Consider the following 23796-nt stretch of genomic DNA (forward strand, 5'->3'; position numbering starts at 1 on the left):
ATGAAACATGCCAAGGGGAAGCACAATAACATATACCTTGTTTTTCAGACAATCTGTTACTAATCGGACACTGTGAATATTAACAGCCATCTGTTCCAATAATACATTATTACATATTCTATATATTGTAACACCGTTGACCTACAACCCCGCAAAACATCAGAACGAAATACAGGTGTATATATATATATATATATATATATATATATATATATATATATATATATATATATATATATATATATATATATATATATATATAAGCACTGAATAGAATCAACAACTGGTTGTCCCGAAAATTTGACAATTTCTATTGTTCGTGTCGTTAGCCATTTTTAGTGCTTTATATATATATATATATATATATATATATATATATATATATATATATATATATATATATATATATATATATATATATATGAAAAAAATAACAACACTAATCGTAAAACGTAAGCGCTTTCATTTCTTCCTCAGACGTTTCCCAATACATTTAAAACCAAATGACGTTAAAACCAATGACGTTATACACACACTATTATGACGTCACAATATAGTATAAGGAAACAGTTAATAACGTTATTGCATAGTAATGCAAAGTAAATACAGATACATTTTAATTTTTGGCTAAATCACTGTTCAAAGATGGTTTGAGAGTTTGTATAAAATGTTTTTCTTTTTCTAGGTGGTAACAATTGGAATGATTTCTTGTGTTGTTACATCAGGGGACGGAGTATTTATCAATTGTTTCCGGTCGAGATTTTTAGATTTTTTATTTGATTAGATTTTATTTGGATATATATATATTTACTTTGAAATCCCGGTCTCCTATTTTGAAAATATTTCCTTCCTTCAAATATGGACAGGTTCCACATCGTTGATTTGGGCATTTTCTTACTGTATGCAAATTGTTATTGCGGAAGTTAGATTTGCAAAGTATGCGTTTGAGTTTTTAGGTTGTCTTTTACTTTCGATTACGCGGAAATTTTCGAGAACTTTAGACATCCTTTCATCTGTTTTGAGTACTTCGTTTAGGTGTTTAACAAACGGTGTAATGTTCTTATTTTTCTTATTTTTAATATATATTACCGGACACTGTGAATTTTTATTTTATTTGGATATATATATATATATATATATATATATATATATATATATATATATATATATATATATAGATTTACTTTGAAATCCCGGTCTCCTATTTTGAAAATATTTCCTTCCTTCAAATATGGATAGGTTCCACATCGTTGATATGGACATGTTCTAACTGTATGCAAATTGTTTATTTTACTTCAAATATGGACAGGGTCCACATCGTTGATCTGGACAGTTTGGATCATGGTTTCATTATTTATTACTTACAGCATTTTGCACCAGTAAAACTGTACTATTGACCCTTCAGAAATCAAGGAAAATTGAGTCACAAAGTGCTGACAAATAATACTTTGTGTACATGTTCCCTGATTCTCTTATGTGGTTTAAGGTTTTTTTGTAAACATTTGTCCATTTTTGTCAGGTTTCTAGATTCCACTGGTAGATTGACCATCCCTGAGCACTTTACCCGCTTTGGCCTGGGGGAGAGGCGGTGCCCGGGGGAGGCACTGGTTGATATGGAGGTGTACCTGTTCTTTACACACATCATGCATCAGCTCAATGTCCTGGCAGAGGGAACTATCCTGAATCTGGAGTCGGACTACAGACTGGCCATCCAGCCCAAACCTTTCAAGATTAGGATCAGTAGTAGGGAAGATTGAAGCATATTTGATCGGCAGTAGTTGTAGCTACATTTAAAATAAAATGGGTTAAGATATTTAAGTACCGGTCTCACTAAGAATCAGACAGAGAGTGAATCATAGGGGTTACCCAATTGATATAACCTTTCTTTATTACAAGAGACTACAATCATATAAGCTAAACCTAAACACCATTCGGCAAAATTCAAGCTGTTGCTATGGAAATATCCACGTCATATTTTCCATAGCAACAAGACTCCAAATAGCTCTGTACATTAAAGGAAAATAGCATTTAAAATTCCATGACAGCAAGAAAATGAAAAAAGAATGATATTTTGTTTTTGTTGGTTTATTAAGAGGATAATATGGTGTTTTAAAAAATCATTCAAATTTTTATAGATATTAAGCACATTTTTCTTGAAATGCAAATGAAAAGGGGTTCATATTGCAAAAAATAGCCAAAACCGAAAACTACAAATTTGGTCTTTTTTATGTCAAAATATTAAAAACTTCTGATCAGCTTTTGTTCCCAATTATAAATAGTTATAAAAGTCATCATATGAATAATAAAATTCCAGAATTAGATATGTGTGATTTTACCAATTAGAGGTGGTATCCATGGCAACAAAACCACAATATTTCAAAATTCACATTTGCAAACCTTTTTCACTATAACTTTTTGGCAATATATGTTCACAAAACAAGATAAAAATTTTCTTTTGTTATTTTAGAAAGTATCTTGTCTCACATAAAAAGGTTTCTAAAAAGAAAATTGCCCATTTTTTCCTAATAAAACTATACCACCATAAACAGAATCAATGGATTGTTGAAATCACTTCCTATGAAAAAATTGGCAATAACTTCATGTATTGTTATTATTATATCTTTTGTTAAAATCAGTTTATATCTATAAAGTTGACAAATCTATGAGGACTATGAAGAACTTGTAAAAATCATTTAATTTTAGAACAATAGCCTCGAAAATTAACCTTTAAGCATTTGACTTATGACAACACATAAATTGACAGAACTGTACAGTAAGTGAACATGTAAATTCTTAAGTGCATATGTGAGATAAAAATACATGTGATTAACAAAAAAAAGACATACCTATTGTTTTTTGCATAATATTGTCTCCAAAAGAAAAAATTAGAAAACAGCAAATACTATGCTGTAATTTTATCAAGGGGGCGGGGGAGGATATGTAACCTCCAACATCATGCACTTCAGTTATTGCTTGCAACATACCTACATATAATGTTATTGCTATTTTTCAATTTAGAAAAAAAGAAATAAAATTTAATTGCACAAATAAATTCAAAAACATTTGAAGAATATATCAAGTGTAAAAAAAAATTTGATTTTGTTCCATAACAATGAAAATGGTAAAAATGTGTCCCTGCATATTGGTAACCTTTTAACAATAAGAAGTTAAAGTCATCATATATATTGCAAGGGTAAAAAATTGAATGGAATACTGGTATCAGTTACACACTATTTAAAATAAATACTGGTTATTTGAATTTTAATACAGAGAAAGAATTCTAAATTACAGAACTTGATTATGCAACCTTAGGAAAATTTTGAAATAACATTTATCTTGATTTGTCTTATACATGTATATAATATATATTGTAGTCATAAATATGATAAAACTAATTTGTTCGAAATTCTAGATATAGAGTTAAGGTTTACAGTCATTTGCATTTGGAATTATGAATCTGTTATAAAATATCTAACGTAAATTACATGTACATAGCTGAACAAAGGTTTCTCTTTCCTGATCACAGCGCATTCACAGTGTCTTTGATTTCCTGAATTTCAATTTCCCTGATAACGTGTTCCAGGTATTCATCATCCTCTTCTTCTGCTATTTCTCTGCTCCCATGTTTCGAGGAATCCTTGGATTGTGATGTGAGCCTGGAGAAATAGGAAATTATTTGACTTGGCTTTAAACAGTCCTGAGCTGCAAAAATGCGCTCTCCCCTATCGTTTGTCAGTGCTCTCATGTTCAAAGCAACCTCTGCTGGATTAGCCTTCCTCCCAACCTCCGCTCCAGTCTTGAATACCTCGTTTAGATAATCGCGCACGTGCTGTTTGAACCGAACTTGTTTCTTTTCTTTCTTAAGAGCCCATCCTCTTATGCTAGAACCTTTTCCATCACTGTCAGACAGGGCTGTTGGCATGATGACCTGCTCTTCACTTTCATGCAGGTTACATTTTTCTGCCCATCTCAGCTTAACTTTGTCAAATGTAGACATGTTTGAATTTTGATGAAATTCAAACGTGTGCCTCTCAAAATACATATGTTCCTCATATTCTTCAAAGGTGCAAAAACTTTGTAAACAGCCTTCTTCGGAACAAGGGAAGCACTGAACAGGTTCTTTTACAGTACTTGGAGTTTGTATTTGTCCTTCCTGCTTTTCTGGTGTCATGAAGTTGGAGAGTATTCGTAGATCCGTTGAACTCTGTGGTAAGGAGACCATCAATGTTGCGTCAATAACATTTCCCTGACCAATGTCAAACGCACGGTGAGTGGTCATCAAGGAAGAATCAATTTCAAAATCAGTGATGAAACGTACATCCCTCCATTTGTGGCCAAATAACAGTTGATGGGTGTAATCAACATCAACAACTGCTACCTGGCATCCAGCAACTCCTCCACTTGTATCTAAGGCCATCTTCATGTCAGCTGGAAACTTGATGTCATTGCCATCTGCTACATACAATCTCATTTTCTTCCTAAGATGAGCAATTTTGGCATCACAATATGATTTTCCTGCTTGTGCCTCACTAAAGTTGAATCTTTTAACAACGATTCCTGCAAATGTTACAAGAAAATTACACATAGCAGTTTACAGAATAAAAACATCACAGATTTCATGTAAATGCTGATATTTACATTTCACATATTTTTTGCTTGTATAGTGTGTTGAAAGCTACGGCAGTTATAATACTGTAATGCACACAGGGTACTCAAAGGTTAAAATGATGAGTTTTATTATGATGTCAAAAACGTTAAACGCTGTTAACTGCAACGTCACAAGCGAAAATCAAAGTTCACTCTTGCGGCTGTTACTGTGGCTCTTCCATTAATATGAACTTACCCTTAGGATAAGATAGGAATTTTAAGGTATAAATCACATTTTCAGACAAGGCATAAAGTTAAAATAATGTAAATATAAGCATTTAATCATGATTTTTTTAAGTATACAGTCTCATAACTGCAGCGATGCTTGCATACAAATTTTCATAACGCGCGTTACTCAATTTGTATGCACACACCGCTGCAGTTATGAGACAGTATACTTAAAAAAAATCATGATTCAATAATATTTAGCATATTAAGAAAAGTTTCTTATTCACCTGTTCTCTCAGATATGCTAGGAATTGAACTCCAGAGAAATCCATTGTGATAACATCCAGCATTGTCAGATCTTAGGAATGCCTCTTTCATATTGGGATACTGCTGAGCCACAGTTGAAAGAGTATGTTCCAGGATTGATGCTACAGCAAACCAGTCCTGTTTGCCACTTTCCAGAATGTGCACCCAAGTACTATGCTGAAAAAATTAGAACATTTGTTTTAATAAGTGTACAATAAACTCGTACTACCTTAGAGTTAAAATTTTTCTACTGCTCATCTGGCAGGATTTTTATCATATCTGATATTTTATTAGATAAAAACTCACTTGTTGATTAAATTATTGCTTTTGTAATAATTCCTTTACAATATTTTCTTCATTTTAATAAGAAATAAACATCAATTTAAAAAGTTCACCGGGTTATGAAGTTGGTCACGTTATCAAATCCTGTGAATCCCAATGGGCTTCTCGGTTGATATGATTACATACCAACCAACTTCATATCCCGTGAACTTTTAAGCATTGCTGTTTATTACTTATATTTACATTTGAAAAAGACAAATTAATCGCCTAGATCTGTCAAAATTACCAAGACTTTAAGTTTACAATAATCCAAGCGATAAGCGCGTGCTATGATCATTGTGACGTCATGAAAAAGTTCATACAGAATTGAACTTTTTCGCTATTCGCTATAGGATTTTATAAGGAAACATATTTGCAAATGTATGTAAATATTGATTGTTACCTTTAGAGATCCATTATTATCTTTAGTGATGCCAACAGTGACATGCCATGAGATCCCTTTTTGACCAAACCAGTCTGACTGCTTCTCTCGATGTAAAAGAGGGAGAAACTTCATGGCCCAGTCCATCACCAGCAGTATTTGAGATGTTTTCAAAGTGTCTAGAAGATCTACTCTGCTGCGGTCTTGGTTGATTGTTCTTACGATGTGGGCTTTCCATGCTTGGATGTTGTTTCTTGCCTCTATAACATCTACTGCCTCATCATCATCTAGATTCAAAGAGCACATCTGATCAAGGACCACTGATAATTTTTCACACTCTTGACAGCTGTCTGTGTGCTCATGGTTGCATACGGACTGAAATTTGACATCTTTAGGATCACTGCAAGCCCACTGCATACAATGGTCAGAACAAGCTGAGTCTAGAGAGACATGGAACTTGAAGGTTCTCTTCAGATAATTTTGACCATCTGTGAGAAGTTGTGTCAAGGTAGATTTCATATCTTTGTCTATGGTTCCTTTGAGCTCTAGATTCTTCAAGATGTTACACAAAGACTTAAAAGCAGCAAAGCCATCTGCTGTAATGTTGTCTAAGCCATGGGGGTTGCGCCGTTTGGAAGCCGAGCATGCATGTAGGATGCGAAATAGTGTAGCCCTTGACAGTGGTGAGAAGTCAGTGTCTTTGCAATGTTTTTCATACATTTCAATTATAGAAGAATGGCAAGCAGTGCGAACCACATCTGGAATTACAACTGTTTCACCAGAGTCAAGCTCCAAATCTCTTGTACCATAAGACACCAGTTGGTGAAAAGAGGAGCTGAAGAAAAATGAGAGACAGTGCTCTAGTTTAGTTTGGTCCATTTTTTGTCTTTTCTTTGGAGGTTGGTTTACCTTCTGAAATATTTGGTCTGGTGTAACAGCTCGAACTTTGTCAATATGATAGTTTGTAAGTCCTGGGATTCTGCTCTTGAGGTCCTCTTTTGTTGTAAGTCCAGCCATAATAGATAGAGTCTGATCTTTCACAGCCTTGTATGTGGAATCGTTGTAGATTTTAGTCAGTATTTCCAAAAGGTTTTCAGTTTCTTGGTGTTTGGTGCTTGTTACAGACTCCACCATGAGTTTCAGTAGATCTTCTGATTGTCCAGGAGCAACCAATTCCAGGATACTATGTACCATTTGAGATGCTTTCCTCTGTATGTAATTTCTACTTTGTGACGTAATGTCCTGAAGAGGTTTTTGCAGTTGGTACTTCAATGGACTGAGTTTTCCATTAGAAATGGTATGGACAATACTGTTCAATGTCTCTAATCCTAGAGAATTTTCCTCACTCCAGTTTGAAGTTTGAGACAGATGTTGGCTCTCCTGTGATGAAAGCTGAAAGCAATGCAAACCATATTAATCATTAAAATATTTCAGAACAGTAATGAACAGAATCATAAAAGTTTAAATACTTATCATGAAATATGATGCATCTTAATTTCCATTGTTACAGTATATATGTATTTTTATATTAAAATTGCATGATTTGTTTAGACAGATACATGTACATGGTTCAAACTTGTCAATATATATACCAATCATTCTACATCTACCAGTATTTTGATTGTAAAATGTGAGATGAGCTGCAACATTTAAAATGAAATAACATGGATGGGGAGCTCAAAAATGTTGAACACTACTCCAGTCAAGTTCAACTTCATAAGCAAAAATCATACTTCATGGTAGTGGCTGTTACAGTGGTTCTTCCATTGATATTAAATATTCTTAAAAAAATGTATAGGGAGTTATATTATAGTTATAGGGTCACCATTTTAATAATTTAGAATCCCCACTATAAAAACTAAGATGTTTCTGTTAAATATTGGTATATTTCTAGTGCAATTGTTACCCTACTTTCACTGTTTAGTAATTATCTCCCCTTTGAAAAGGGTTAAACCTTTATTTAAACAGTTTCAAGTTCCCTTTTCATAAATATGCTTAAAAGTTTGTACCAGGTTTATGTTAATCACCCAGAATCACCAATTCACACCATGTGGTTTCATCCATTTAATCACCCAAAAACTAACTCCCCAAACTGGAATTAAATTTTGCCAGGGATGTTATTGTAGTTAGCAGTAAAACATTTGAAAAGTTTACAGACGGATGGCAGGCAACAGCTCACTTTAACCTTTGGTTTGGGTGAGCTAAAAAAAGATAGTAAAAAGTATTTACACTATCGGTAATCTCTGCTATGACCTTGACCAATAATTGACATCAAAATCTATAACTAACTAATAAGGGATATGTTTTTTCAGGTTTAAATGATTAAATTTGAATCTTAAAAAATACAATAGTTTTTATAAGAATGTTTAAGACACCAACTCTATGTTCTCTATTCTGTCTGTTTCTCTCTCTATTGGGGTGGGGGTGGGGGGGGGGGGGCACCCTTTGTGTACAATTTAAAGAAAATTGCTCAAGTATACTGTGTGCTAATTTTAATAGATAAGCACAAGGGTACTAAAGAAAAAATCTAATTTGTGATAAGTTTACAGATAGACAGACAAATGATATTTAAATATAATTATTGTGGATGATTAGAAAAATATGAAATAAGTTCTTGATCAACACAAGTTCCCTTAATATTTTGTACCTGGTCTTAATGTTCAATGCAATCCCCACCATTCTCAATGTTAATTGGACGAAGACTGTACGCAGCACATCTCTGTAAATAAATTTATCTGTAATTAATTTCTTTAAAAAATGTTTGCATCAAAGAATTAGCTTGATAAAATCTTAAGTAAAATTTAAAATTACCACTGACATAATTATATGTTTTGTGATTTTAGGATTTCAAATACATGTACTTTAAGGCCATCCTTTAAAATTTGTTTGCTTGGAATTGCGGCCTGGAGGTTTCTGGACCCAGGAGGGAGGGAACAATTTTTTTTCTTTTTTTTTAAAGTTTCAGTAATCAAAAATTGGTAAATAAAAATCTCCATATTAAAAAAAAAGGCTTCCTTTCTGATAATCAAATTTTATAAACTGGAAGCAGTTCAATGAAGCGGGAGGCAATTCCAAACAAACAATTATGTTATTTTGGCCTAAATGTGAAATTTTCTTATGATAGAATTTTATAAAAAGTTACCTGTGTGATATCAGCTGATATATTCTTCTCATTATCATTATCATTCTGAGAAGAAAAGAATAAAAATTCAAAGAGTTATAAAAAATATGAATAACAGTAGGTCCTACATGTACATGTATATTAATTTTGTATATTGTACAAATTGTAGAATTTTCTAGAAGTGGCGATGCAATAACATTTTTGGCATTTATAAATAAATTTTCTTTAACTCGAGTCGTGATAATTAAATTTAATTGTTATTAAAAGATATCAAAATATTTTGATACTTTATTACCGTATTTGCATCAAGCATTTACATTTCTAGACAATAAGGTGAGCATGAAAGAATTTTAGTTAGAGTACTCTATTAGGAACCCCACATTTTTCAAGATGGGTTAATATGAGGTCGGTATTTTTAAAAATTAGCTTGTACATAGATAATCATAATAACAATCAAGTATTTTTTGCGAACAAAATAAACCTTAAAACTAAACTAGTAATATTTGGGTTTCAGCATGCAATTTTTAATTTGCAGGTCTGTTGGAGTGCATCAAACAAATAATTCTTTTTTGTTGGTTTTATAATTGTAATGTAGTTTTACCTTTATGTCCTCATGATTATCAGGTAGGTTGTGTACAAGGTCAATACACTTACGACATATGCCTAAAATATAAACAAATTTTTCAAAATGATTAAGTACAGATTATAACATACATACAATGATTATGTTAAATTTATGGAAATCCTACTTCTTTCCCCTGGAATTTTTGTTATTTTATATAGTTGCAGTCAGTCAGCTGATTTGATAAGATACATTCCTAAGGTGGCTACATGGGATGCCTTGAAAATTGCATAGTTTTAATATATTTACATTCCAAATATTTTTTGCATGTAAAGTGTGTGAAAAGACATTGCAGTTATAAGACTCAAAGGTTAGAATGATTAGTTTTATTATGACGTCACAAACGTTGAACGCTGTAAAATGCAACGTCACAAGGGAGAATCAAAGTTCCCGCTTGTGGCTGTTACAGTGGCTCTTCCATTAATTTGAACTTACCCTTAGGATAAAACAGAAATTTTGACGTATAAATCACATTTGCAGGCAAGGCAAGAAGTCAAAAAAATGTAAATATATAAGCATTAAATCATTATTTTTTGAAAGATATAGTCTCATAGCTGCAGCGGTGTGTGCATACAAGTTTTTATAACGCGCTAGCGCGCGTTACTCAATTTGTATGCACACATGCACCACTGCAGTTATGAGACTATATCTTTCAAAAAATAATGATTCAAGGCCTAAGTATATAACTTTGCATGTTTAAGTCCACTAGTTTAATTTATAAATATTCGTAAAATATGCTGAATACTTTAAATTTCTAAAACATATTTCATATATTATTAACATGACAAAATGGTGTTAAAAATAAGCATAAATCAATCAATTATTTGAGTTGGAGATGGGGTATAAGCAATAAAATTTGTTATAAATTTGAATCATATTCTCAGGAAGTAAATAATTGGCAACATGAAATACCACTGAATTTTAATTCGACAATTTTTATATGTACCTGGTAGTAATATTAATATACAATAACAGTGAAGATCTTGTTAAAGAATGGCACCCCCCCCCTAAAAAAAACCCATAAATTTCTAAAGTCTGACTTAGTAAATAACTCTTGTATATAAGCTTTTTATTATATTTTCATTGTCTCAAAAAAATGTGCAAAAGCAAAATGAAATAGTATATTCATTATTATGACATGATACATGTACATACCTGAGCCAACTGGTACCAAAGTAGATAAGCTTGACAAAACAAGTCTGCTCATTCGGAGAGAAAAACTACGGTATGGTTTAGCTTTCCCTTCGTGAAAAGGATATTGACACTTGACTCTCTGCTGCCATGCTAGTCCTAGAGAGTCTCTATGAAATGGGCACACGGTGAATGAGCTAAGATCTGTGTCGAACAGTCCGCATCGAAATGCAATCAATTGCCCTTCACTTGTAATGTCGGCGCTGTTAATAGAAAACTGACGCAAATGGTTGAAAATGGGCCTGTTACAGTCACTCAACCTCCTCACTTCACAGTCATTTCGATATCTTGAAGATACGTTGCAGTCTGTTTTAACTACACTAGATATACAGGCGATCGAACACCTGCCGTCTGCCATTTGTTTACATCAGTAACACGAAAGAGTTTTCAAAGGGGAATAACTCTTACCTCAAAAACGGATTTTCAGAACTGTATTTTATACCGTTATATTTCATAAAATATATATAAACACACCAGTTTTTTGTATCATGGCCTAGGATTAGTATTCAAAGTAACTGTTTATTATATGTATGGGATTGTAGCTAACAAGTAATAGGTGTCAAGTCGATGTAAATTTTTAACATTTTGTATACACCGTAATGGCGGAGCCTGATTCGTAAGCTTATAAAATAATAGTGATTAGAGAAATTCTATAGAAAGTTACTTGATTTTAAAATTATCTAGTGTTATAATAATAATTTTCAAGCATGAAAAACACTTTAAATGTACATCATGTGGCCATGTCTCATTTATTTTTAAACCACGGTACCTGATTCTTAGTGAGACCGGTACTTAAGAATCTATTTTAGTTAAAACTTTCACCAGAAAAATAGTGAAAGTGATGTGCCTTGTTAACGTTTAACCCATCTACTGGCAATGCTTGAGATCAAAGTTATGTTAATGTTGTAATCGTGTATTGTATTTTGTTTTGTTTACTTGTGGACATCAATTTTCATAGATTTTGTGAAATCCACATTTCAAGAATAGATGTATTCATCATGTTCATGAGCAATGGCTCTCCCAATACAATTTTTTGTCGTGTTTCTTACTTTGATGGAAATCAAATTTTGTTGATTGGTTAAATCATGTATGTTGTACATGAAAAAAAGGTACATACTGGTAATTCAGAGCATTATCAGTGAGCTTTGAAAATATCAAGTCACTGGTTCAAAACCAGTTGTAGCCACTTGATGTTGCATGGTTTGTTTTTGGACAAGGTCCATCAAGGGGTAGTCACGGACTCTTACTGACCCAGCACGTCAGACACAGGGTTACAGATCTGACCATTTGTACCTCATGGCTTGAAAAAGATTAAATCAATTAAAGACATCAGTATTGGTTTTATTTAGAAGTTACTATTGAAGATGTACTTAGGATTTAGTCAAAGATTTTACAGAAATGGTACTGTGTAGAATGGATGTTCATCAACCAATCATAGGATTTTTCTTAACCTGTAATAAATTTTATATAGAGAATCAATTGCCTGATGTATGATTGAAGTGTAAAACTCAGGGGTTCCAGCAATTAAGTGCAATAGGCTGATGGGTGTCTTTCCGTCCAAAACTTAAAAATTAACAAAGGAAAAATAATGACAGAGAATTTAAGGTGTTCCCATACTAGTATATTGTTGACCGCATCATTAACGTTAATACATGTATTTTGATACATAGTGAACTATTTGATTAATCAGTTAACCAAAGACATATAAAACCTACATGTATTTTGATGTTTTGTGTCCGTATTACGTAAAGATTTTGTGATAGCTGAATTTATTTAGGTTTGACTGTGATAGCTGTAATTTATAAATACAGGAGTATTACAAACTTGAGTATACTCATGTTAAAGTGTTATAATAGATCTTGTGCTATACGTATGACGGTACATGTTTATATACAATGATCTCCATTCTGATTGAAATTAGAATTGAGTCTAACTGTAATTAGATTGCAATGACCGTATAAAGGTTTGAGTTTATATGTCTATGGAATATGTTTGTGATTTGTGTAGATATAGTTACTAGTACCTCCAAGATACGGTCAACTATCGACATAATAACTTCTAGTAATTTTTTTTCTGTTTACACTACAGTCATTTTTTTCTGTTTACACTACTGTCATTTTTAAGTTGATATATGAACATGAAATATGTTTTAATTTGTGTATATGTAGCTATCCCCAAGATACGGTAAATTTTTGACATAGTAACTTCTAGTCATTTTTCTGTTTACACTACAGTCATTTCTAAAATGATTTATTTGTATTGGTTTAGTAACACAAATTGTAATTGTTGAATAAAGTGTTTAATAAATATAAAAAATCTACGGGTAAAGCTTAAATATGGTTATCTTTGTGAAAGCTGAGAATGAAGCACGAATAGTATCTAACAAGTTGCTATCCTTTAAAATGGACTACAATACGTGGACCATTTGCATGCGTTTCCAACGAAAACATGAAAGCCTTAAGATTATCAGAGATTCCAGCGACTCTTGCCCTCTGCTTTTAACCACTACATTCGTACGTTGTATTACGTATATAGCCCTGACTTTTTATCTCTGAATTTAAAGGGTCTATACTTCTAAAATAATTATGATCTATATATGACAGGTTTGCATGCATAGTATCAGGCATTCAGTGAATTCTACTTTTTGCGAACACATTTCGATTCGCACTACTTTGTTCACTATGCAGTGACAGCTTTGTGTAAATTAAAAATTTCATACTTTGATGCATTTTTCTTGAGAAACTTGTAGACAGTGACATAATTATTCAATCATACTTAAATGCTAAAAAAGATTTAATCGGGAAGTACACTAGCCTCGCCTACTATAAAAGTGAAGTTAAGTTACATGTGTATTCGGAAAACAACAAAACATAGCAAATTATGCTATTTGATGCATGTTGTAGTTTCGGCATAACATTAACTTAATTATTTCATAATACTGATAGTTCATATCACATGCCAATCATTTCTTTAAAAGGAATACTTTGTTTCTGTATTGTTACCGACAACTTTACAATTACAGCGCCTTTGAACTTATGTGTGTATATGGCACGGAATCCCGATCCCGATTCAGATAAACGTGTGCTAGTCTGGTTCCCTCAGCTACCCATTAAGCACAGGAACCAGGCTAGCTCATGCGCAAGCTGAATTTCCCCCATTGCATCCGGTTTAACCTCGCTTATATATTTTCTGCGTGGACCTCAGGGTCCACGCAATTATTGAGAGAGAGAGAGAGAGAGAGAGAGAGAGAGAGAGCAACATAAGCAGACATTCTCATTGTTTTGAAGTCTGCATTTGTGTTTAGTTGTTGCCACCAGGTAAAACAATGGAAACATTTCTGACCATGCTGTGGTTTTTGGCAAGTTTAACGGGTTTTTTCACCATTCATTTATATTACAACTCTTGGTAATTATGCCTGAAAATATATATATATAAATAAATGGAATGTCTTTAATTTAATATCACAAGTGTATCTGGTGGAGACCAGAAGGAGGCTGTGATTCAGGTATCCATGGGATACACAGCCGACGCTGTCCCTGGCGTGGAGTAGGACAATCCAGCACGTCTCTAAAAATAAACAAAGCACTGATTATAACAAAATCTGTAGGCAGTGTTAAAAGGTTTAGCCTTAATAAAAAGCGACACAGGGAATCATAAATCTATAAATAAAAGCACATTTACCAAAAGGAACGGAAAGACGCAATACTTGTGAATCATTCACCGGCATCGCGAGGTTAATGGTTGGATGACCGAAATCCAGAACAGACAAAGTTTCCTTACCCTAATTGTGACGTCCTCCTGCTCCTTCGAGCGGGAATCCTTCCAATGGCCACCTAGTAACTTCTCCGCCTTCTCCTACAAAACAGATCATAACATACAACTGTAGTGCAAAAATAACACTTAACGCCTGATTGGAATGCATTCATATTGCGACGTATAACACTAGGTGTTCCCTACCTCGTATATCTTCAGCTTTGATTGAAGTTCGTTATTTCGTAACACATACTGAAAGAAAACCGAATCAATAAAAATCATAAAGAACGTTGATAGATTACACGTAAATTAACATCATTAATCGTATGTATTACAGCTAAATTGACTGTATGGAGTATCTTACTGTAATGAGCACTAAGGAAACAAAAACGACTAGGAAGAGCCCGTATGCAATGAGGAAGACGAGGAAGGCCCAGTTGTCCATTGTCGCTTGTAGGTCATCGTCATAGTCGAACCTCGTTATGACCGCGTGCCAGGCCGTCACCAGCCAGTTAAAGAACATGTTGGCCAGGATAAACTTGTCCTACAAACATAACTACAGCTGTACTTTGAATTTTACATACAAAAACACGTTAATTTATTATTATTTAAAAAGTTTGGTACCTATTTTTGGAAAAGTCATTAGAACCAATCTTTATTAACAGACCAGATAGCATACGATTTTAAGCTGACATTAGTAAAAATTACCAATAAATATAGTTTGCATAATTAACATTTAGAGAATATACAGCATTGAACACTGACCAGGCGGGTGTGATAGGATATTTTGGGGAGATTAGCGTTCGTCGTCAGACGGAAGGTGACCGCCGTCAACATGAGAGTGATGGACAGCTGTAATCGGTTCTGAGGTAGCTTGCGACTGACTGCGAATGTGGCGAAGGAAGTGGCACATATAAGAGTCTGAAACAAAATAAATCCCGTGTTAACCTCAGAAAGAACTACTGTGGAGTGACATAAAAGCTAAGATACACAATCAAAGTTAAAGAAATTCTTGCCATGATGACGATAACGTTCCAGACGAAGAATCCCGCGCGTCTGACTGCGCAACATCCGACGGAAATGCCGGGAAATTTGGTGTTGACGTTCCGTTTCTGGGAGAAGACTTTGGATTCTGTGTAGGGGACGGAGGCCACGTAGTCACACAGGGACCACTCCTGGACGTCCACGAAGCAGGACACATTGATGGTACTCAGCTCGTCCTTGTCTTCCTGGAACTCCAGATCAGTGGCGGGGAGCTCAGAGGTAATGATCAGGTTCAAATACTGCAAAAAAACACAGAAATATCATAAAGCATAGTTTCCGTCAAACCATTCAGTAGTATGTACACATGCAGTAAAATACTAAATGGTAACAAACACAACCAAAAAATCACATTGCATCGTTTATTTTTCATAACAATCAGATTAAGGTGGAATAACACACCTGGAAAAAAGTCACTCAAATTAACTGTAAATTATTTGATTATGAAAGATATAATGATAAATAAACTATACATATGTCAAATAAGCGAAAAATTTGCAATTTGGGGATGAAAAATAAATTCCGTAAGTAACAACAAAAGCCCCTGCGAGCTTCGAACTCGGTATGTACGGAACATAAGCTCGACACTTTATCCACTCGGCTATGTGGTAAGTTATATGTTGCCATCGGTAAAATCCTTTTAATAAAACGAAATGTCTTTCGATCAAATGTAGCCATTTTATGACGATGTGTTATTCCACCTTAATTGATGGGTGCGATTTAGAAGATTGATTTCTATATCTGGTACTTGGAAATTTAAGGAACTGTAATTCATTAATAAGGCAGCACTAATTAAACGCCACATTTTATGATTGCAATAGAGAGGGCATAGTTAGTATAGATGGCGCATTTAGTTCTTCCCTGATTTTAAAAGATTAGCTAGAAAACATTCTGTTTGGTCATGCTCTGATTGTGATAGAGAACATTCTGTTTTGCCATACCCTGATTGTGATAGAGAACATAATGTTTGGTCATGCCCTGATTGTGAAAGAAAACACACTGCATGGTCATGCCTTGATTGTGAAAGAGAACTCACTGTTTGGTCATGCTCTGATTGTGATAGAGAACATATTGTTTTGTCATGCCCTTATTGTGATAAAGAACATACTGTTTTGTCATGCCCTGATTGTGATAGAGAACATACTGTTTTGTCATGCCCTTATTGTGATAAAGAACATACTGTTTGGTCATGCTCTGATTGTGATAGAGAACATGCTGTTTGGGCATGACCCTTATTGTGATAGAGAACATATTGTTTGGTCATGCCCTAATTGTGATAGAGAACATACTGTTTGGTCATGCTCTGATTGTGATAGAGAACATATTGTTTGGTCATGCTCTGATTGTGATAGAGAACATGCTGTTTGGGCATGACCCTTATTGTGATAGAGAACATATTATTTGGTCATGCCCTAATTGTAATAGAGAACATACTGTTTGGTCATGCCCTAATTGTGATAAAGAACATACTGTTTGGTCATGCCCTGATTGTGATAGAGAACATACTGTTTGGTAATGCTCTGATTGTGATAGAGAACATACTGTTTGGTAATGCTCTGATTGTGATAGAGAACATACTGTTTGGTCATGCTCTGATTGTGATAGAGAAAATACTGTTTGGTCATGCCCTGATTGTGATAGAGAACATGCTGTTTGGTCATGCCCTAAATGTGATAGAGAACAAACTGTTTGGTCATGCTCTGATTGTGAGAGATTACATACCTGATATTGCTCGATTTTTATAGAGGATATACCTCAGCATTCTTGTTATGTGGTTAATAACAAACCTGGTGATCAAACGGAAAGTCCATCAGCTCTAGCTTCTCCGAGAAGTTTCCGCTGATTTTTCTTTTCTCTGTAATGAAAGCCTCGCCATGGGGGTTAAAATTCAACTCTTTTAATACTTTCTTCTTATTAAAGTCGATTACATTCTGAACAGATATTTTGGGACCCCAGTAGTTGTCCAAGTTACTGTTCTTCAGGTGCTGCAAAAAAGATTAAAAGAAAGAATAGTTATGTGCTCCGTATGATGTAATATATTGTTGAGCATTTTTTTGAAAAAAGGCAAATTTTGAACTGCACATACTTGACTGTGATCCAATGCCGGTTCTCGCCATCTTGCCTGGACGAAGACATCGGCAAAGTATTTCTCCTTGACCGTGTCAATCTCCCCCACCTTCAGGAACACCACGCGGATATAGACCGTTCTCTGTAACATGCAATAAAGAAAAGGTTAAAAAATCATAGTGTAAACAGGGAGAACGGTAAACCATGTAATAGGTCTGCCATCGTTATATCAAGGAAGTGACTATTTTTATCTATGAGACATACATATTTACAATGTAGCAGAGCAAAACAGTATATTACCAAACCTAACTTAATTTGATTGAAATCATTAAATACTGATGAGTAAACAACACTTTTCTTTACCAAACAGGATTTTATCTGATTACGGAAGTTTGTAAATATTTTGATAAATACAAAAGTCAGATTACCTTTACCATGGCTTCTTTTTCCGAAAATTTTGAGGTGAGATCAATTCATTTCTAGGAAGTGGTTAAAATCGATATCTTTTGACCAATATCAAGCATTCCATTCATTATGTCCCTGAAAAGCAAGATTGAAACGATAATGTTAGTATGTGAATATTTATATGACATTAAAACCAATCAAATATACCTAACGTTGATGACATTTCAAGGGGATTACTGAAAAATTAAAAGGATTTAGAATCGATTTCCAGGTGCACAATGCACGAGCATACAAATCAACATATATTTACCTGTTTATGTTTTTTTGACACATTATGTGTTGGAACCGTTTCAATAGTAGGTAAAAACCTTGCATATGAATGAGTTTAAACCTCCACATCGATCGCTGGGCAATGATCTTTTCACTCTAAAAGCTGGATGTTGACTCTAATACATAACCGCTACACACTGCTTCACGTTAAAATCGATCGGGTTTTCTATTAATACTTATGTATATATATGAAGTCTATGATATCAATCTATTCCAAATTTGTTTACATCTAGATCTATTTGTATGTTTGAAAAGTTTCAATAGACATTTCGACATCGTTATCGTTCTAAGTGTTTCTGCACTTACCTGCGCCAGGCTCGATGGCCTGATGCAGCCACTGAGCAGCCTACCTGTTGCTGGGAAATGTCACGCGAGCTCCTGATCCTAGTCGTTCTCCTGGAAACAGGTGCTCGTTGGAGTTACTGTCACGGTTCAACTGTCAACCAAGGGATCGAACAAGAAAACAAGTATAGGGTAGTAGAATAGTTCACGTAATCTTCTGTTGACTTCTATTGAACAAAATTAAGAGGATTTCAATTCCGTCATTGTGTCCACCACAATTAAATCGGAATTAAGGATTAGCGGAATAATTTACACCAGTGTAACGAATCCAAAGCAGCCGAACACATCGCTGACCACTTGACCTTGCACGTGCAACTATTGCCACACCACATCCAATGTTCTGATCTTTAAGAGAGAACTTATGACATATACCTCCATTTATTTAATGCTTACTATTCTGACGACGAAAATGTTCAACGAAATACCAGTCAAATATCTTTGCGGCTTTTAAAATAGTTTGGAAAGAATGAATCAGAAAAAGACTTTGCATATTGAAAATCATACTTTAGACTCTTGAAATTTGTCATTCATTTGTAAAACGCAGTCCTACATGAAGAACAGGAAAATGGTTCAACAAAAAGCTGAAAACCTGAACAACTGTGGACATAAATCATAAACCTCATAATGTAATGTGTATATACCGGTATATTCGTAAATGTTTGTTAAGTTATAATACAACACAGGTTTTCAAATTTATTTAAAGTGGGCCAGTTGTACAACATTACATTGTAAAGAATTTGGTTAAGAACGTATAAGTAAAGGCGACATAATGGTTTACAAATGTTTATTCTGTACTTGTTGAACGCCGAAGAGAACATAACTATTTCATTGTCCCCGGCCACTTGATTCCTTGTCTGTGGTTATGCTGGTCTCGGTCCCACTCTTCCCGTGGAAACTCTGACAAACAGACAGAAATCTGGCTCCCTGACGGGGTAACACGGTCCTTCTCCCGCCTCTCTACCCGAGTCTGACCTACTCATGTTAATGTACGAGACAATGTCGAAGACGGTCGCGCTCTCTCGTCTGTGAGAGCCGATAAAATAACTAAATAATGCACGAATGTAGTATTGTCAATGAATGTGTACAAACCAATGCTTTACACCCAGAACAAAACTGCAGAACTTACTTAAAAATACACCCGAAATTACCTTATAGACGAAATCGACCAAAAGCGCGTACACTTTCATGGTTTGTCCAGAATTTTAAGAGGTATCCTCTCCGGAGAAAAAACAAATTACCTAGGGTTGTCTTTCTTCCGTTAGACATTGAATAATTGTGATTTTAAAACGACTTTGTGGCTACATTAATTTTACAATTTTTTTAAACGTTGTTTGCTAAATATCTACAACAAACTTTATTTACGCTAGCACTGAAACTTAACCATCATCGTTGAGGTATAAACATTGTACATGTAATTATAGAAGAATAACATACACGAGCAGTGACTTCTGTGATTCAAGTGCAAATAATGTAATCCTATAAAATTTTTGAATATTTTGATGAAATGTAAATTTTAAAAAAGATCATTGGATAGTTAAGGAAATAAAAAATAAGATTAAATATTTTATTTTTATTGGTGTTTTTTTGGCATTACAAATTGGAAATAACAAACAAAGCCAATTTTCTCTCTCTCTCTCTCTCTCTCTCTCTCTCTCTCTCTCTCTCTCTCTCTCTCTCTCTCTCTCTCTCTCTCTCTCTCTCATATGCCAGAATTGTTAAAAGGTTAAATAAATTGATAAATTAATCACGAATCCTTGCACTAGCTCTTCGTTTCCCTTGGGACCCGGTATAACGGGAGAAAGGGAGACAACCCAGACAGAAATCTGGGGCCGCGCTATGTTGTTGGCTCCAATTTTAAGCGCTCTCGGACACAGTGCTGGGACCTCGGACACAGAGGGATAATTTTACTTCAATACCCAAAGCCGCCTTGAAAGAAGATCCATTGCGATCAACACAAGCTTCTGTGGCGCCTCCAAGATTAGGCTCGGTTTGGCTTGTCATAGCCATTGGTAACAATCGACAATTTTTATACAGTTTTTGTCTCAAAGTTTTTTAGATTACACTCCTTAACTATCTCTTTGTCGTCCGCACTGAGTGTAGACGAGTCGCCGAATTAACTTTATTCCTTAATTTCTCTGGGTATTTTTTTATATTCTCTGAACATGATGTAAATATACACTGTTGCTCTAAATCCCGTTCATTATTTACAGAGCGCTGAAGGTCATATACAATTACTTTCATAATTTGATCCTGTATTTTTATGGCACCCTTCTTACCTGGAAAAGAAAATTATACAAAAATGTATTAGTGCCTCAATCGTTGAATTTGTGTGTGCAACGAATCAGTACATCGAAGTTTGGGTAACCGAGGCGCAATTAAAAAACTATATATTCAGATGAGTAAAAGCATGCGCTGATCCAGAGGGGGGTGTCTGGGCCCCCTGGAAAATTCAAATTTCCTAAATTCACATACACGTAGTAAAATTTAATTTATCGAAAATAGTAGATCTTGGATCGCCCTCCATGGAGAACATAGATCCTCAGCCCCCACCCCGAAAACTTTTTTTGGATCGCGTGAAAAGTATTAATATTCAACTTATTTGTGAATGAATTGAACAACTTTCTCAATATTAATTATAAAGAAAAAGACTAATCGAATTTTGTTAGTAGATATCTTACCCCCGTATTTAAATCAGTACACGCAATACAAGTATTTTATTGGTACAAACACAATTACAATAACTGGCAAAGGCCTAATACATAACAGAAGCTTTATTTTTTTTTTTTACACATTAGTATGAAAGATATACATGTATAATTATATTTCACATTCACATGAGAGGAAAATAGTTTTGACAATTATGTATGTATTATGCATGTATTTAAATTTCTCTGCTACGATATGTAAATAAACTAGACACGATCTCGTTGCGAGCAACGAGGAGGTCTTCCGTTCGATTTTTAGAATGAAATATGACATCATCGACTTTGATTTTCGACAACAAAACATGTTATGGAAAAAGGAGTGAAGTACTAATGCTTTATTGTATCGCTTTTTATAAGTTCTCTTGCTTTTTTTAAATACTTGCATTTCTTTCAATTAAGATAGAAAAGATCAAACTTGTTTACCTCTGGTCCCTCAAAAACCCTAATTGGGTAATGCAAGAGAAAATCATTATATTGTAAGGATATATAAACGTATTATACCTAATCTAGCTTTAATAACCTTTCACAAAATGGTTCTCATTAAAGGGCTATAGATAAAAGATTTTAGAGCTCTTTGATTCCCTAATTTAAGTGGCAAGTCCCTTTTTCTTGGATTCAAATCAATGGACATTTAGTTCTGAACACATTTTGTCAACAAGTGTTTAGAAATTCGTTACCGTTTTGGAGATATATGAGAAAGAAGGTTTTAGGGGCCGATCCCTGATCTCCTTTTAGGGGGCGTTTAACGAAATTTTGAAGGTTGCATAATGTTAAAAACATTAATGTGAATAACTTTCCTTCTGTATTGCATTACAAAATATTTTTCCTTTCTGAGATATGCGTGATCAAAATTTTGGACTTTTGGTCCCTAAAAACCCTTAATTACGTAACACATAATAAAATCATTACATTGCTTGGATACAAAACTGTGAGATAAACACATTTGCTTCTATAACATTTCACAAAATATCCCTTAGTAAAGGGCTTCAGATTAAAGAATTTAGAGCCCTTTGATCCCCTTATTTTAGGGGCCAGCCCCTTTTTCTTGATATTAAATGAAAGCTCATATAATTCTTGACAAATTTTGTTCAACAAGTGTTTAGAAATTCGTTACCGTTCTGGAGATATATGAGAAAGAATGTTTAAGGGGCCGATCCCTTATTTTCCTATAGGGGCCGTTTAACGAAATTTTGAAGGTTGCATATTGTTAAGAACATTAATTTGAACAACTTTTCTTCTGTATTGCATTACAAAATATTTTTCCTTTCTGAGATATGCGTGATCAAAATGTTGGACTTTTGGTCCCTAAAAACCCTTAATTACGTAACACATAATAAAATCATTATATTGCTTGGATACATAACTGCGAGATAAACATATTTGCTTCTATAACATTTTACAAAATATCCCTCAGTTAAGGGCTACAGATTAAAGACTTTAGAGCCCTTTGGTCCCCTTATTTAAGGGGCCAGCCCCTTTTTCTTGATATTAAATGAAAGCTCATATAATTCTACACAAATTTTGTCCAACAAGTGTTTAGAAATTGGTTACCGTTCTGGAGATATATCAGAAAGAAGGTTTTAGGGGCCGATCCCTTATTTCCTAATTATAGGGGCCGTTTAATTAAATTTTGAAGGTTGCATAATGTTAAAAACATTAATGTGAACAACTTTCCTTCTGTATTGCATTACAAAATATTTTTCCTTTCTGAGATATGCGTGATCAAAATTTTGGACTTTTGGCCCCTAAAAACCCTTAATTACGTAACACATAATAAAATCATTACATTGCTTGGATACATAACTGTGAGATAAACACATTTGCTTCTATAACATTTCACAAAATATCCATCAATTAACGGCTACAGATGAAAGACTTTAGGGCCCTTTCGTCCCCTAATTTGAGAAACCAGCCCCTTTTCCTTGATATCAAATGAAAGGTCTTGTAAATGTAAAAAAATTTTACATTACATATGTTAACAAAATATTTTTCAGAAGAGAGATAAACAAAGAAAACGATAAAAAATTATCACGTATTTTTATTCTCAATTTTCGGGACCAGGCGAGCTTTAACGCCTTTTAAGCATGACAAATATGAATGCCAAATGGCACATCTACAATCTATTGTCTACAATCCCTGAAAGTTTGAACTCAATATCTTTTACCGTTTAGGAGGAGGTCCCTGGTCAAGCCGACCCTCTGAAAATCGCTAAAACGTCACTATCTTAAGAACGGAAATGGCGTCATCAAAATAAAAAAATGTATATTAAGTTTAGATTAATATCTATTAGATCTGAAAGTTTCATGGAAATCGGCCGAGTCGTTTTTGAGAAATCGCGGGCACAAAATTTGTAAAAAAAAAAAAAAAGAAAAATAATAATAATAGGGAAAAAGAA

General features: G+C 34.1%; 3 protein-coding genes across 5 annotated transcripts in view; 1 reads left to right on the forward strand and 2 right to left on the reverse strand.

The window, feature by feature from the left end:
- The window catches only part of LOC105339124 (dihydroorotate dehydrogenase (quinone), mitochondrial), a 270339-nt gene that overhangs the window by 45534 nt on the left and 201009 nt on the right, over positions 1–23796 (forward strand). The gene's annotated exons all lie outside the window — the stretch shown is intronic.
- Positions 3168–11235, reverse strand: LOC117691247 (uncharacterized). Its single transcript, XM_066078175.1, has 7 exons — positions 10723–11235; positions 9547–9608; positions 8967–9011; positions 8472–8543; positions 5846–7216; positions 5103–5298; positions 3168–4557 (listed from the first exon to the last, which is right to left on the reverse strand). Exons 5-7 carry the CDS (start codon positions 7016–7018, stop codon positions 3521–3523), a joined length of 2406 nt encoding a protein of 801 aa, XP_065934247.1. The 5' UTR covers positions 7019–7216; positions 8472–8543; positions 8967–9011; positions 9547–9608; positions 10723–11235; the 3' UTR covers positions 3168–3520.
- LOC105345598 (cys-loop ligand-gated ion channel) lies at positions 14108–18861 on the reverse strand. 3 transcript variants are annotated; one of them, XM_034480999.2, is made up of 10 exons: positions 18705–18861; positions 18048–18159; positions 17639–17761; positions 17340–17537; positions 15528–15794; positions 15277–15432; positions 14876–15055; positions 14716–14763; positions 14539–14613; positions 14108–14325 (listed from the first exon to the last, which is right to left on the reverse strand). In XM_034480999.2, the coding sequence occupies exons 2-10, from the start codon at positions 18054–18056 to the stop codon at positions 14260–14262; spliced, it is 1122 nt and encodes a 373-aa protein (XP_034336890.2). In that variant the 5' UTR covers positions 18057–18159; positions 18705–18861; the 3' UTR covers positions 14108–14259. The 3 variants fall into 3 exon arrangements, with proteins under 3 accessions (XP_034336890.2, XP_065934248.1, XP_065934249.1); XM_066078176.1 differs by having other exon boundaries at positions 18661–18792; XM_066078177.1 differs by lacking the exon at positions 18705–18861 and adding an exon at positions 18335–18517.

This window comes from Magallana gigas, chromosome 3, assembly GCF_963853765.1.
Source record: "Magallana gigas chromosome 3, xbMagGiga1.1, whole genome shotgun sequence".
Classification (NCBI taxonomy): domain Eukaryota; kingdom Metazoa; phylum Mollusca; class Bivalvia; order Ostreida; family Ostreidae; genus Magallana; species Magallana gigas.